This window comes from Chrysemys picta, chromosome 2, assembly GCF_011386835.1.
Source record: "Chrysemys picta bellii isolate R12L10 chromosome 2, ASM1138683v2, whole genome shotgun sequence".
NCBI classification, from domain to species: Eukaryota; Metazoa; Chordata; order Testudines; family Emydidae; genus Chrysemys; species Chrysemys picta.
The window spans coordinates 116,210,550-116,225,703 of NC_088792.1; the positions used below are offsets into that span (position 1 = coordinate 116,210,550).

At 41.8% G+C, this 15,154-nt stretch overlaps 1 protein-coding gene across 16 annotated transcripts in view; it reads right to left on the minus strand.

Annotated features, from left to right (window-relative positions):
- PLEKHG4B (pleckstrin homology and RhoGEF domain containing G4B) overlaps positions 1 to 15,154 on the minus strand; it is a 199,072-nt gene that overhangs the window by 28,492 nt on the left and 155,426 nt on the right. For 13 of the 16 annotated variants that reach the window (XR_010598476.1, XM_042842053.2, XM_065584056.1 and 10 more), the window contains 2 exons: positions 8,333 to 9,249; positions 283 to 535 (listed from right to left, as the gene is read on the minus strand). Coding sequence is in view for 14 of the 16 variants with exons in the window: in XM_042842053.2 (XP_042697987.2) it covers positions 283 to 535; positions 8,333 to 9,249 (1,170 nt within the window). In the remaining 2 variants the exon portion in view is untranslated. The remainder of the gene's footprint in view (positions 1 to 282; positions 536 to 8,332; positions 9,250 to 15,154) is intronic. The other 3 variants (XR_010598477.1, XM_065584051.1, XM_042842041.2) reach the window with 1 other exon arrangement.

Here is a 15,154-nt window from a genome sequence, read left to right on the forward strand (position 1 = left end):
GTATTACTTCTAGCAAATTTAGAAAGGGTCCAGCCAGCATGTTTTGAGATATCAAAAGGTGCAGCTGCGTGAGGACCTAGGGGTACATGTACAACTCTCTGAGAGAAGACAATAGGCCACATACACAGACAACAGTAAACATTCATCACAGGAAATCTAGAATGTACACACTATGAGAAACACAAAAAAGGTAAGTGACATGATTTACTCGGTAATAGGATCTGTGATTACCTCAAAATATCTGATTCTAAGAATTCACCCTTCTTTGGAAACGGGACTTACATGTCTGAGAAAACAGTGGCTGACACGCAGTGGGAAGTCTCTGCAGTGTTCCAGCTCTTTTAGAAAATACTGGCAATGGAAATCATAGAGCTTCTCCAGGTTCCCAAAGATAATATTCCGCTTCCCTCGCAAATCCTGAGGTAAATCGATTCTTTCCATTTCTGGAAAATAGTTGTCGATGATATATCCTAAGGATCTAACATATTCCCTTTCTGTTGTGATCATTTCATCCATTATATGTTGCACTTTGCTGCTGGAAGACACAGAACAGCTGTTTTGAACACTGACAAATTATGACAATGGGTAATCACTGAATACTGAGTGACTGTCTTTGCTTATTTGCATTATTTGGCTCATTTTTACCTGTCCTTTGAGGAAATCACGCTGTAGCACTGGTGGCTAAGTTGTTTACCATTATAGCAACAGATCTTTCAGGGTTTTTTTTTGCTCATCTCGAGCAAATTGAGCAAATTTTGCCCCCAGTTACAACGGTGGAATCTCACTGACTTCAGTGGAGTTACGTGTGCATACCAGAGGACAGAATTTGGTCTACAACAGTCTACAGCAGCTGTAATGTAACAGCTAAGCAGACAGAAAAGAAAGAAAGAATTTTGAGCTCTGGAAAGACTTTTTCATTGTATTAAAGAACTTTCTATTGCATTTGCAAGTGTCATGACCTTTTCCATTCCTGCATTCCGTTTGGAAACAGAGCAACATTCCTGGGATGATAAACTAACATATAGCTAAATTCTCATGAGTTTCCCTACACAATATATCCTCTGACACAATATGAGCTCCCATTGAGAAAGCATGTTCAGTTCTGAAAGATTAAAATATGTGACCAGTTCTAGAATTACAGGAAGATTTGCATTCAGCAAAAACAGATTATGAAAAACAAGGCAAACTGAGGAAGCAATCAGTTTGGAAGAAAAAACAATTTCTGATTAACATTAAACATTTGACAACATAGAAGCAAACAATTTCTTTGAGGAAAAAGGTGTATTCTCATTCATAGACCATGTGATTGAGAAATAAAAGTATAGAAAATGTTGTTTTTGGTGAGATTTCATTAACTAGTATACTTTATTTGCAAGGAATTGAAGCTATCTGAACTTTTGATAATACAATATGTTTGACTTCATAATAACTAAGTTTTTTCTTTTCATATTAACATTCCTACAATAATTTAATAAACAACATAAAAATAGTAGAAACATTTTTGGATGGTTAACAATGACAGGAACAGATTTTAATCTTTACTTCTAACATAACAAATCAAACAAAAACCAGCCACTATAGTAGATTCATCATGATGGGAAATGCTGCTGAATAAACTTGATTTAATGAGATGGACATAGCTGATGACAATACAGAGAACTTTTTGATTTATTAAATCGTTTTAATGGCATCTGAGGTTACATACTAACAATTCCATCAGCTGGGGGGACATAACTATTTATATTATGAATTTTTTTCCCTTATGAAATTGGCTAGCTCTTAAACCTTCATCAAAGAGGCCAATTAGAATAACTTCAGTCAGGATTTCCTGTCCAAAAAGGGAAATGCATCTTACAGTAGCTCTTTAGTGTTAAGATTAGAGGTGAGCTTGAATCTTAAATCCTAGATCCAAACATCCTTGAACTTGGGGCTTTGAATCCAAATCCAGATTTGTGGCTGAATTCTATGGCCAATAACTTGGATCAAACACCAAAACGAAATCCCAGATCTGGACAACCACAAGCTTTAAGTGAGGTGGGATAAAAATCTGTATTTGGATCTAAATGTTGTAATCCAGGCCAGGGATCTCAAAGCATTACACTGTGACCTCTTTTCTCCCATTTCTCACCAGAGGGAGCAAGGAGGTCGAAAAGTATTTGCAAATATTAAGTAAGCTGCACATCAACTCTGTGAAAGAAGCGTTAGTTTGCCCATCTTTAGAGCTGGATGAAAAACGGGACATTTTAATGACAGTTTTTGTGGAAAAAAATTAGTTCATTTTTCATCATAATTCAAATTTTCATTAAAAATTCTGTTGAAAGCTTCACATTTTGCAATGTTCAAACCAGCTCCACCTAGAAGTAATTAGAGTCACAAAGCATTTAAGGGATAGGTTTTGGCTGGCCTCGGTAGAAGCAGCGTTGTCAACTCTCAAGACTTTTATCTTGACTTCCCGTGGTATTTGGTGTTTTTCTTAAAGCTCCAGCACCTGGAGTCAGGTGAACACATGAGAATCTTGAGGGTTTTTTAATAAATACATTTCTAGCTCTCGTGGCTGCAGAGAAAAGCTAGAAAACATGATCCCCAAAAGCTCAACAAATGCAAGAAGGTAAATAATAGACCCCACATTTTAAAAACCTCATGATTTGTAAGCCAAGCTCATGTATTTTGGGGCTTGACTCATGGTTTTTGAATGGTTGGGATTGGCACTACTGCATGGATGCATAGCAGACTGCCCATGGGAACACACTGAGTCAGTGGAGAGCTGGGACTAGAACCTAAGACCTTGATTCCCCACTAATTTATACCAGTGTAAATAAGGAATATCTCTAAAAAAGTGAAACGCATGTAAATGACAGGAAAATCAGGCCTCATGAGTCCAAACTCAGCCTCACTCTTGAATCACTACATTGTACTACACCTCATGGAAAAGTCCTATATAATTTAATAGAAAAATTAAATTATACTTTCAATAGAATTCTATAGGATAATTAAAAATAAAAAAAACTTACAAAAAGTATGCCAGTATTTATTAACTGCAATAGGTTTTAAGATAACCAATAAGAAACTATAAAATTTTGTCCCTATTAAATTCTAAAGGACTTTTCCAAAAGGAAATGAAGACCATATTGTAACTCATGGCATTCCAGAGTTGAAAATCATAAGCAAAACTTTATCTTTTTGTGCTTTAATAACTACATAATCCAATACAAATGCATTAAAAAAAATCTTTTAGCAGACGTAATCCTGCAAATACTCAGCCATGTGAATAAAAGTTACTGATCTGATAAGTGGCATTGACTGCAGTGGTTCTACTGGACTAACCTTTTTCACGTTTGTTTGCAGGATTGGGTGCAGTTTTTGTAAACTCCCATTAAACCACTGAGCCTGGTGAAATACTATAAAAGTCTGTGGTCCCATGACTTGGTCTAGAATAATTAGATAATCAAATTAAGGAATTATGTCTGAAGATAAGTACCCAAATTTGCATGGATTTAAGTGTCTGCAGGATTGGGGCTTAAATGGGGAAAAAGATGCTGTTAACCTGAACAAATTTGCATTGGAGGAATATAGCCTCCATAGTCCGAAAATAAAGAATCCTAATTTTATAAGAAGGCATTATGGAAAAGTGGAGCCATTCCAAAGTTTACTCATTTCATAAAAAAGAAGTTAAGTCAAATAAAACCACAAACTACTTTGATTGGATTGGATTTTTTTTTTGTAACTACTAAAAGTTAATGTACATATGTTTTAAAAGAGGAAAGTACATAATTCAGTTTGGACAGCTTGTTTTGGCCTGTTTAAAAGCAGCCTTTACAGATTAAAAAAAAATGGAAACCAAACAGACTTTTTTAAAAACACCAATTTCTATCCAAGAAAGATCACACAGGACGCCCATTCTTCCTCTGTTGCACAAGTTGATGGTAACATTACTATTCAGCAACACAACTAAGCATGTGCTTAACTTCCAGATCATTAAGTCAATGGGATTTAACCATCTGCTTAAGTTTTTTGCTGAATAAGGATGGTTTGCTGAATTGGAGCCCTTGAAAGCTTTAATACACAGATACTATAACAAAACATATGATTATTTATGAACTACTGTGGGACACATTCTGATATTCTTACTCAAACTGAATATCACCTTACTCCATGAGTAATCCCACTGGCTTCAATGGGATTGCTTGCAGAGTATGGTGTTACTCAGTGTGTGTAAGGGTATCAGAATCTGGCCCTCAATTACTAGACAACAAATATAAACAGCTTGACTTTTTAAAAACTTAAACATAAATCTTGAACTCTGTTCAGGCACACACACAAAGTCAGGTTGGGTTTTTTTTGTACAAGATTATTAAAATATAGGTAGATTTGATAATAGATTTTGATTTCAGTTTCCTTCTTTAGAGCAGTCAAACTTTGGTCTTCCTTTTAACCTTTTTTTTTTTCTTTTTGGCACTAACTGGGATAACTTTATGCTGTTAAAATACAAAATCCCAGGGAGAGGGGAAGGGAGGGAGGGAGGATCCTAATTGAGTGCGAAAGAAAGAGCGACCAAAAGTAAGTTTGACAGAAAAAAAATAGTGAAACTTAAGCAGAACTTCAAATTCAAATTGGAGCTGAAGACAGTGTTAAAATTTCCTCTGCATTTGTAAATTATGTTTATCTGTATTTCCTTAATAGTCTGTCACCAACTCTAGAACAAATATACTTTATCTTAAAGAAAAACAATAAATTATTTTAATGGTCATTTCCTTATGGAACACTGTCAAGATAAAAATAATATATTTAAAGCTGTTCTTTGAACAATAATCATTGTTACTCAGATTATTAAAATTGAATTTTTAAAAAAAATGTAATTCACTTTTATAGGAACCACTGTGTGCTTACTATATGCACTTCACTCAGCTTGGAATATGAAACTTTTGGTTAGTTTCAATTTCTGGCTGTTAAGTAACAGCACAACGGAGCTGGTTTTCCAAAACTGGAGGGAAACATATAAATCCAAAACCCCCAACACATTAATATCGAAAAAATAAGGAAACATTTCTTTTCATACTAGGCTAAGGCCTCAATCCTGAACAGATTTACACACGTGTTCAACATTATGCCCTCTGAATAGTCCTATTGATTTTCAGTGGGACTGCTCACAATGAGTAAAGTTAGACTCCTAGACTTTAAGGTCAGAAGGGACCATCGTGATTAGGGTCCTACCAAATTCACGGCCAATGAAAAACACCTTGAATCTGGTCTCCCATTGTGAAATCTGGTCTTTTGTGTGCTTTAACCCTATACTGTACAGATTTCACAGGGGAGACCAGCGTTTCTCAAATTGGGGGTTCTGACCCAAAAGGGAGTTGCAGGAGGGTCACAGGGTTATTTTAGGGGAGCTGCAATATTGCCACCCTTACTTCTGCTCTGCCTTCAGAGCGGGGTGGCTGGAGAGCGGCGACCGATGGCTGGAGAGCGGCAGTTGTTGGCCGGGCGCCCAGCTCTGAAAGCGGCGCTCCGCCAGCGGCAGTGCAGAAGTAAGGATGACAATACCATACCATGTCACCCTTACTTCTGCACTGCTGCAGGCGGCGGCTCTGCCTTCAGAGCTGAGCTCCCAGCCAGCAGCCACCTCTCTCCAGCTGCCCAGCTTTGAAGGCACCACTGCTGCCAGTAGCAGCGCAGAAGTCAGGGTAGCAGTACTGCAACCCCCTCTACAATAACCTTGCAGACCCCCCCCCCCCCCCCCCCACACACACACACACAACTCCTTTTTGGGTCAGGGCCTCTGCAATTACAACACCATGAAATTTCAGATTTAAACAGCTGAAATAATGAAATTTACAATTTTAAGAATCCTATGACTGTGAAATTGACCAAAATGGACTGTGAATTTGGTAGGGCCCTAACCATGATCATCTAGTTTGACCCCCTGCACATTGCAGGCCACTGTACCTCACCCACCCATTCCTGTAAATAGACCCATAACCTCTGGCTTTTACTGAAGTTCTCAAATCATGATCTGAAGACTTCAAGTTAAAGAGAATCCACCATTTACACTAGCTTAAGCCTGCAAGAGACCCGCGCCCAATGCTGCAGCGGAAGACAACCCCCCCCCCCCAGGGGGGCTCTGCCAATCTGAGCAGGGGAGAATTCCTTCCCGACCCCAATTATGGCAATCAGTTGTACCCAGAGCATGTCGGCAAGACCCACCAGACAGACACCTGGTAAAAAATTCTCTGTAGTAACTCAGAGCCCTCCCCATCTAGTGTCTCATCACTGGCCATTGGGGATTTTTGCTACTAGCAGTCGCAGATTTGCTACATACCATTGCAGACAGTTTCATTAGACCAGGGGTAGGCAACCAATGGCATGTGTGCCAAAGGCGACACGCAAGCTGATTTTCAGTGGCACTCACACTGCCTGGGTCCTGGCCACCAGTCCGGGGGGCTCTGCATTTTAATTTAATTTTAAATGAAGCTTCTTAAACATTTTAAAAACCTATTTACTTTACATACAACAATAGTTTAGTTATATATTATAGACTTATAGAAAGAGACCTTCTAAAAATGTTAAAATGTATTACTGGCACGCGAAACCTTAAATTAGAGTGAAAAAATGAAGACTCGGCACACCCCTTCTGAAAGGTTGCCGACCCCTGCATTAGACCATACCCTCCATAAACTTGTCAAGCTCAATCTTGAAGACAGTTAGTTTTTTTGCCCCCATTGCCCCCCTTGGGAGGCTGTTCCAGAACTTCACTCCTCTGATGGTTCGAAACCTTCGTCTAATTTTGAACCTAAACTTGTTTATATCCATTTCTTCTTGTGTCCATATTGGCACTTGAATAACTCCCCTCCCTCCCAGGTATTTATAGAGAGAAAACATATCTCCCCTCAGCCTTTGCTTGGTTAGGCTAAACAAGCCAAACTCTTTGAGTCTCCTCTCATAAGGTAGGTTTTCCAGTCCTCTGATCATCCTAGTAGCCCTTCTCTGCACCTGTTCCAGTTTGAGTTCATCTTTCTTAAATATGGGAGACCAGAGTTGTACACAGTATTCCAGATAAGATCTCACTAGTGGTTTATATAATTGTACTAACACATCCCTGTCTCCACTGGAAATACCTCACCTGACGCATCCCTCGACTGCATTAGCTTTTTTCATGGCTGCAGTACATTGATGGTTCATAGTCAACCTGTGCTCAATCAATAAACCCAGGTCTTTCTCCTCCTCTGTTGCTTCCAATAGATATGTCTCCAGCTTAGAGCAAAAATTCTTGTTGTTAGTCCCTAAGTGCATGAACTTGCACTTTGCACTATTAAATTTCATTCCATTTCTATTACTCCAGTTTTCAAGGTCATCCAGATCTTCTTGTATGATATTCCAGTCCTCCTCCATATTGGCAATACCTCCCAACTTTGTGTCATCTGCAAATTTTATTAGCACTCTCTCTCACCTTTTGTGCTAAGGTCATTAATAAAAATGTTAAATAAATGGGTCCCAAGACTGATCCCTGAGGAATACCACTAGTAACCTCTCTCCAGCCTCATCTTTCAGTCTGACCTGTTGTAGTCTCTCCTTTAACCAGTTCCTTATCCATCTTTCAATTCTCATATAAATCCCATCTTTTCCAATTTAACTAATAATTTCCCATGTGGAACTGTATCAAATGCCTTACTTAAATACAGGTAGATTAGATCTACTGCATTTCCTTTGTCTAAAAAAATCAGTTATCTTCTCAAAGAAAAAGATCAGGTTGGTCTGGCACAATCTACCTTTTGTAAAACCATGTTGTATTTTACCCTAATTACTGTTTACCTCTATGTCCTTAATTACTCTCTCTTTCGAAACTTGTTCTAAGACCTTGCATACAATTGAGGTCAAACTAACAGGCCCTTAGTTTCCCAGATTGCTTTTTTCCCTTCTTAAAAATGGGTACTATATTAGCAATTCTCCAGCAATTCTCCAAAATCTGAGTTTATAGATTCATTAAAGTTAAGCATGTGTGTAAGTCTTTGCAGGATTGGAGCTTAAATCTTGAAGTCCTCACTCAGTTTCCACTAAACTCTTACTTGATTTCAGAGGGCCTCAAGTAAGAAGTCTAAGGATTTTGTCTATTAAGTTGTATAAACTATTAAAAATCGTCTCCCCCCGCCCCACCAAACCTAAGTGTTGGGTCTAAAACGACTTGACAGTGTCCCTTTAAAATGAACAGCTTATTTTGTATTCGGCATGTTGAATTTAATGTCTCTTTTAAACTGTTTTTCAGAAAGCGTTTAGAATAGTACAGTACTTTATTTGTTCCTCACTCAACAAAATGGATTGTGTTGTGGCCATTTCTCACCTTCCTGCTCTCTTTTTTTCTTCTTCTTCTGTATGATGGATCCTTGATGGGGAAGATAAACTTCGGTTTCTACTAATCAAAGGGCTTTTAATATTCAAGCGCTGCATGTATTTCTTCTCAGCAGCAACATTGCTGGCCACCTCCAATCCCTTGATATAAACTCCAGTGTATCCGTGGCGGTGCAACTCGCTGTGGCTGCTCTCAAGCTGAGTAAACTCAAAGCTTTTAGTTTTCTTCATGATTTTCTTTAGTGGATGTTTTCTGTGGCGGGTAGTTGGTGACTGGACTGGCTCAGAATAGCAGGAGGCTGATCCTGAGGTGGAAACATTGTCCATATCTTCTGAGATTGGGCTAGTCCTTTGAAGCCCACCCAAGAGAGGAGTAAATGTCTGTGGTGGAGATGCATTAAGCTGCACATATACATCCATATTTTGATTGGAGTTCTCATGGTCTAAAAAAGGTGGTACTCCTGATGGCAGGCTCATATGCTGAGGTTTATGCAATGACTTAACATTATTATCCCAAATGTTATTATCAGTGTTAGAAGAGAGTCGAGAAAGGGACTGACTTGGTTGTCTAGCATCTTCAGTATCAAACTCACAGTTAACTTTTGCATCCGCTTCCTGGGGGACTTTGCGAGAAGTTTCTTTGTTGGAACCTTTGAGAGCTTCAGAAAGGACCTCTTCTAAATGGTGCCTTGTTTGCTGACATTTTAGCCATAAAATATTCCATTGTTTTAGTTCCTTTTTGCTAGCCAGACCCAATACCATCTCATTCACTTTCTGAAAGTTTTCTGCAGAAACTTTTGTAGCTTCTTGGTGGTAGCTCTGCAAACTCTGAATCACTGATTGAGAGTATTTGTTCTCCACAGTAAGATGTTCAAGATAGTCATTGCAGTGTAACATCCACCCATGTGCCTGGATTAAAAGTGAAAAGTACAGTTAAATAGTAAGACTGTGTACTCATATAACACCTTCTGTTTTAGAATCTCAAAGCAATTTACAAATATCAGGGTGAAAGTCAACCTTATGCAGAGGACCAACAAAAGGCCTGTGCAACATTTAAGTCCCATTTAAGTGCTCATAATAGATCTTAACATGATATAAGTGCTGAATAGGTGTTGTGCTGTCCCTTTACACAGGGGCGAATTTTGCTTCTTATGATATGTCTACACAGCAATGTAAGCCCAGGCTTGAGCCTGGGCTCAAGCCTAACCCCCCTTGCGTCCACTCACCAATTGTGTTAACCTAGGGCTTGAGCCCAGGAGTGGAGGGTCCAAGCCCGTGTTAAGCTGGGACCTAGAGTCCAAGCTTATTGCTTTCCTGTGTGCATGTGGCTCTGGCTGGACTCAGGTCCCAGAAGTTCTCTGGATGTATCTCAAAGTTCCTTGAGGCAACTTCCTTCGTCCTCTCTATGCCGACAATCTGTGGTGCAATCCCAGGGAGGGGCGGGGAGGGAAAGGAGCAAGGGCTAGAGAATGGAGCTGGAACTAAGCAGCTGCCCGGCTGGGAGTGGCAGAGCTCCTGGCTCAGCACAGCCAGGGGAGGGATGATCCCCAACACCTCAGCTGCTCCAACTCCCTACAGGGCAGCCGCTTGGTCCTGCTCCACTCTCTGGCCCTCACTCCCGGGCCCCCGTCCTTCCTAGGGCTGTGTGTTGCAGAGGTGCCAGGGCAGCATCAGGGGGGCAAGTGTGAGTCAGCCCCAAACTTCCCCACAGCCTCCTGGGGATCCCGTATCCCTACCCCCTGAGGTGTGGTGGGGGCAGGGATAAGGGATCCGGCCCGAGGGGTGCTGGCACACACTGCACCCGGAGCCCTGGGGATGCACTTTACCGCTCTGCAGCCAGCAGCAGCCAGGCTGGGGTGGGTGTGTGTTTTTTCACTGATACCTTCATTTTATGTCAAACTTCAGAACAGACAAAACTAACAAACCAACCAAACAAAAATACAGTCGCTGAACATCCCACTTTAAAAATTAAGAATTGCAAAGTTTCATTGTAATAGTTTGACAGCCCTGGAGACTGATGTGCTAATTATCCTCAGAACGGGTGCACATGGGCATTTTGCTGCCCATGTGACGCAGCCCAGCACTGGAGAGCCCAATTCTCAGATTAGATGGTAGTTCATATAAAGCCTTCTCAAACTGCCATCATTCTACCGAGACAGCCACCAAAGGAGCTAATTGTGCAGTTTATGTATTTGTGTTCCTTATGGGCACCTGCGTGCCATCAACAGCACCACCACAGTTAGGAAACAGGGTGGGCAATAGAGTTTTCCCATAGTGTAACACATTTGTAGGGCTAGGTCAGTGGCTCTCAACCTTTCCAAACTACTGCTCCCCTTTCAGGAGTCTGATTTGTCTTGGGTACCCCCAAGTTTCACCTCACTTAAAAACTACCTGCTTACACAATCAGACATAAAAATACAAAAGTGTCACAGGACACTGTTAATGAAAAATTGTTTACTTTCATTTTTATCATAGAATTATAAATCAATTGGAATATAAATATTGTACTTACATTTCAGTGTATAGTATATAGAGCAGTATAAACAAGTCATTGTCTGTATGAAATTTTAGTTTGTACTGACTTCGCTAGTGCTTTTTACGTAGCCTGTTGTAAAACAAGGCAAATATCTAGATGAGTTGATGTACCCCCGGAAGACCTCTGCGTACCCCTGGTTGAGAACCACTGGGCTAGAGTATCAACACTATGGTGGGGGGCACTAGGCACTCTGGAACAGGGTTACTTTGACTAGGGTCTGTGCACTGCAATGTGTACACCAGAACCCTAGGTTCGAACTCAGGTCAGAAAATCCTTAACATAGGGTTCCTTGACACAGGTCAGGTGACTCGAGTCTCACTAACCCTAGGCTTAAATTGCTGCGTACCCTTAGTGAATTAAGGCTCAAACCCAATGAAGTAGGGAATTATTATTCACATTTCATAAGGTTTGGTGAATTGCCCCAGGCCACACAGGAAACTGTGACGTAGCTGGGAATCAAACCCAGAATGCCTGACTGCCAATCTTGTATCTCACCTCAAGACTACTTTTTCCTGTCAAGAAATTTTGTTCGACAGGATTCGACCCTGCGGCCTCTTGTACACACAATGTAAGTCCTGATCCAGTAAAGCACTTAAGTGCAGGTACCTTTCAGCACCAGTAGTTTCACTGAAATCAATGGCTCTACCCATGTGTTAAAGTATGTGCATAAGTGCTTTGCTGGATCAGGGCCTATATTACTAAATTAATGACCCACAAGTTAAGAAGTACTGTTATACTACTGGCAGTTGTTAACCAACTTATTTTTAAAAATTCTAAACCAGACAATTTTCACAAGACAAAATATTATCTTTTAGGTTGTTCCTAGGAGCCAAAGAGTTCTCGTGACATAAAAGGGGTGTTTATACCAAATCTCAATGAAGCCATTTTTCTAAGATTTAGAAGCTATATTGAAAAGGTAGCTTTGAAATCCAACAGAAACTAGCCTTGTTTCATTTAATCTGCACTGATATTCTGTGCTACCTACTCACTAGAACTTTCAGAATCAAAAGGAGGGGGGAAAAAACCAAAAGCCTTAGGACCCAATTCTCCATTTGGGTACACTGATGTTATTCAAGAGTATCTCCAGTGAAGTCAACAGAACTGCACCAATGTAAAACAGATGTAAGTGAGAGGAGAATCAGGACCCGAGTAGCTGTCATTTCCCTAGGGCCTGATTTTTGGGGGTTCCCCAAAAACTACTTGCAAAGATGTGAGTGCGGTTCTTACTGTTCCCTTCTAAGTTATGGGGCTAGGTCCGATTACGTCCTCAAAGACAATCCTGAATTTGGGGAGGTGGTGGTCCTCCCCTCTGAAGAAACTGGAAGAAAGAACTGGCCTGCCTTCAAAGAAACCAGAGGTGAGTATTGTTGCTCTGAGAAGATAAGACCAGGATTGGGTGAGGGTCCTCCATAGTTTGGATACTTCAGATAAGCAACCAAATTTTTGGATGGTGGCCCAGATTGAATTCTGACCCTTTTGAGGTTGCCTATCACCAGATTAACTATTTTGAAGCTGATTTACCTGGTGCTTATATAATTATTTTTCCAGTGGCGATTACAATCTTCTTGAACTCTAAGCTCCATTGGGCAGAGATCTTGCATTAGTACAGTGCCTAGAACACTGGGGCACTGATCCTGATTGATGTATCTGGGTGTTACAGTCAGGGCTGGCTCTAGGATTTTTGCCGCTCCAAGCAAAAACAATTTTGGCCGCCCCCCCCCGTTTTTTTCTTACCCCACCCCCTGGCCCCGCCTCAACTCCGCCCCTTCCCCAAATCCACAGCCCTGCCTCCTCCCCCCAGGTTCTCAAGCCTAGGAGGGAGGGAGGGAGGGAGAGGGAGAAGCTGTGCGTGCGCCGTGGTCTCTCAAACCTGGGAGGGAGGGGGAGATCCCGAGTGGCCGCGGCATGCGAAACAGCTCTCAAACCTGGGAGAGAGGGGGAGATCCCGAGCGGCCGCGGCATGCGAAACAGCTGATTCGCGCGCCGCTGCTCCCCCTCCCTCCCAGGCTCTCAAACCCGGGAGGGAGGGGGAGATCCTGAGCAGCCGTGGCACGCGAATCAGCTGTTTCGCGTGCCACGGCCGCTCGGGGTCTCCCTCTCCCTCCCGGGTTTGAGAGCCTGGGAGGGAGGGCGAGCAGCGGCGTGCGAGCGGCAGCAGCGGAGGTGAGTTAGGGCGGCCAGGGCACATTTTTAGGGGCAGCATGGCCCGCGCCAGAATGGCGCCCCTAGAAATGTGCTGCCCCAAGCACCAGCTTGTTTTGCTGGTGCCTAGAGCCGGCCCTGGTTACAGTTATACAAATATTAAATAAATAATAATAATGGCTTACTGTGTGCTTTCACATGTAGCTTTGCTGTAGTAAGGATGGATTACTCTGTGGTTTTATACACAGCATGCTTATGAAAAAGCTTGGGTTTATACATTTTTCATACAGGCTGAGGGAACTGGGATTGTTTAGTCTCCAGAAGAGAAGAATGAGGGGGGATTTGATAGCAGACTTCAACTACCTGAAGGGGGGTTCCAAAGAGGATGGAGCTCGGCTGTTCTCAGTGGTGGCAGATGACAGAACAAGGAGCAATGGTCTCAAGTTGCAGTGGGGGAGGTCCAGGTTGGATATTAGGAAACACTATTTCATTAGGAGGGTGGTGAAGCACTGGAATGTCTTACCTAGGGAGGTGGTGGAGTCTCCTTCCTTGGAAGTTTTTAAGGCCCGGCTTGACAAAGCCCTGGCTGGGATGATTTAGTTGGGAATTGGTCCTGCTTTGAGCAGGGGGTTGGACTAGATGACCTCTTGAGGTCCCTTCCAACCCTGATATTCTATGATTCTATGATTCATTTGATTCCCTTTATATTATAGAAGCAGAGAAACAAGTATTTAAAAGGGTAAAGGTGCTTATTATGTCATTTGGAGCTTCATAATTGTGCAGAGAAAAATTCTGGCCAGTTGGGTATGTAAGTTCTTGGATTGCACATTAAGAGCAGTATATGACTGTCTGTGCATAGGGCAGATTTTAAAAGGTTTTCCCTACACATTCACAAGAGAAAGAAGAGATCCAGGCTGTGGTCCATACAGGAAAATCTGTCTCACTCTGGTACTGCTGTTTCTGGCTGGGTTTATAATTTTATAATACTTAAAAAAAAAAAAAAGCTCCTAATTGCCAGTCTTGTGATTGCATGTGCAGTGCACAGGGCATTAGATTCACTGAGACTCTGGGGAGAGAACAGCCAGCTTAGCTGCTGTTCTTTGGTTGCAGCATAGGAGTAGTCTGACTTCTATATCTGAGGGGAAGGGGGCAGCTCCAATCAGGCCAATGGGGCTGGGCATCGGGGGAGAGGGAATTCTGTGCCTGCCTGAGGCTTGCAGTTTAGGCAGGGCAATGCCCCTCCTAACTCCTCACAACTGCACTCATGGGTTGTAGCTACACATGTAATTTCCTGCCTAAACTCTGCCTGTTCTTTTGACCCTTCTGGTGCTTGTGTGTGTTTCTGAATGACACTGATCTCTCTGCCCTCTGTCTGGCCATTATTCCAATATATATACCCACACTTAATGCAAAGCAGGAAAATAACAGACATCCAGATAAACAACAAGGAGTCCGGTGGAACCTTAAAGACTAATAGATTTATTTGGGCAGAAGCTTTCGTGGGTAAAAAAACCTCACTTCTTCAGGTTTTTTACCCACAAAAGTTTATGCCCAAATAAATCTGTTAGTCTTTAAGGTGCCACCGGACTCCTTGTTGTTTATCTGGATGTCTGTTACAGACTAACATGGCTATCTCCTGATACTAGACATCCAGATAGTGGGGTAAAAAGAACTGCCATTCTCAGTTGTTTATTTGGACAGCTGAGGTACTCCGGGGAATACCAAATGCCAATACACCCTCGCTCAGGCACTTGAATGACCAATACAGCTCTGTCTTTATGTGTTGACACTAACTTGTGCTGGCTTTAGATACTGTTGTCCTGGGAGGCCTGAAGGAGGGAATCCCTGCTCCTAAAGATGTTATTGTGGGGGTGTTAGTGGGTGCAACGGAGCATGTCATTTTAAGCTGCCAAACTACAAATTACTTCAGAAAACTTTTGAAGTTCATCAGTGCTCTGGTGAACTTTGAAGGGTCATCAAAGTCCTTTGGATGTTTGCCAGATTCTGACATGCCATTTTGACATGCCTCAAACTTGATCCTGTGGGCTACACCTCACCAGGGTCTTTCCAAACAGGCCTATTTGGAAATCTTGTGGACAAACTATTCTTTAGCTAGGACATGGCTAAAAAAAAAAA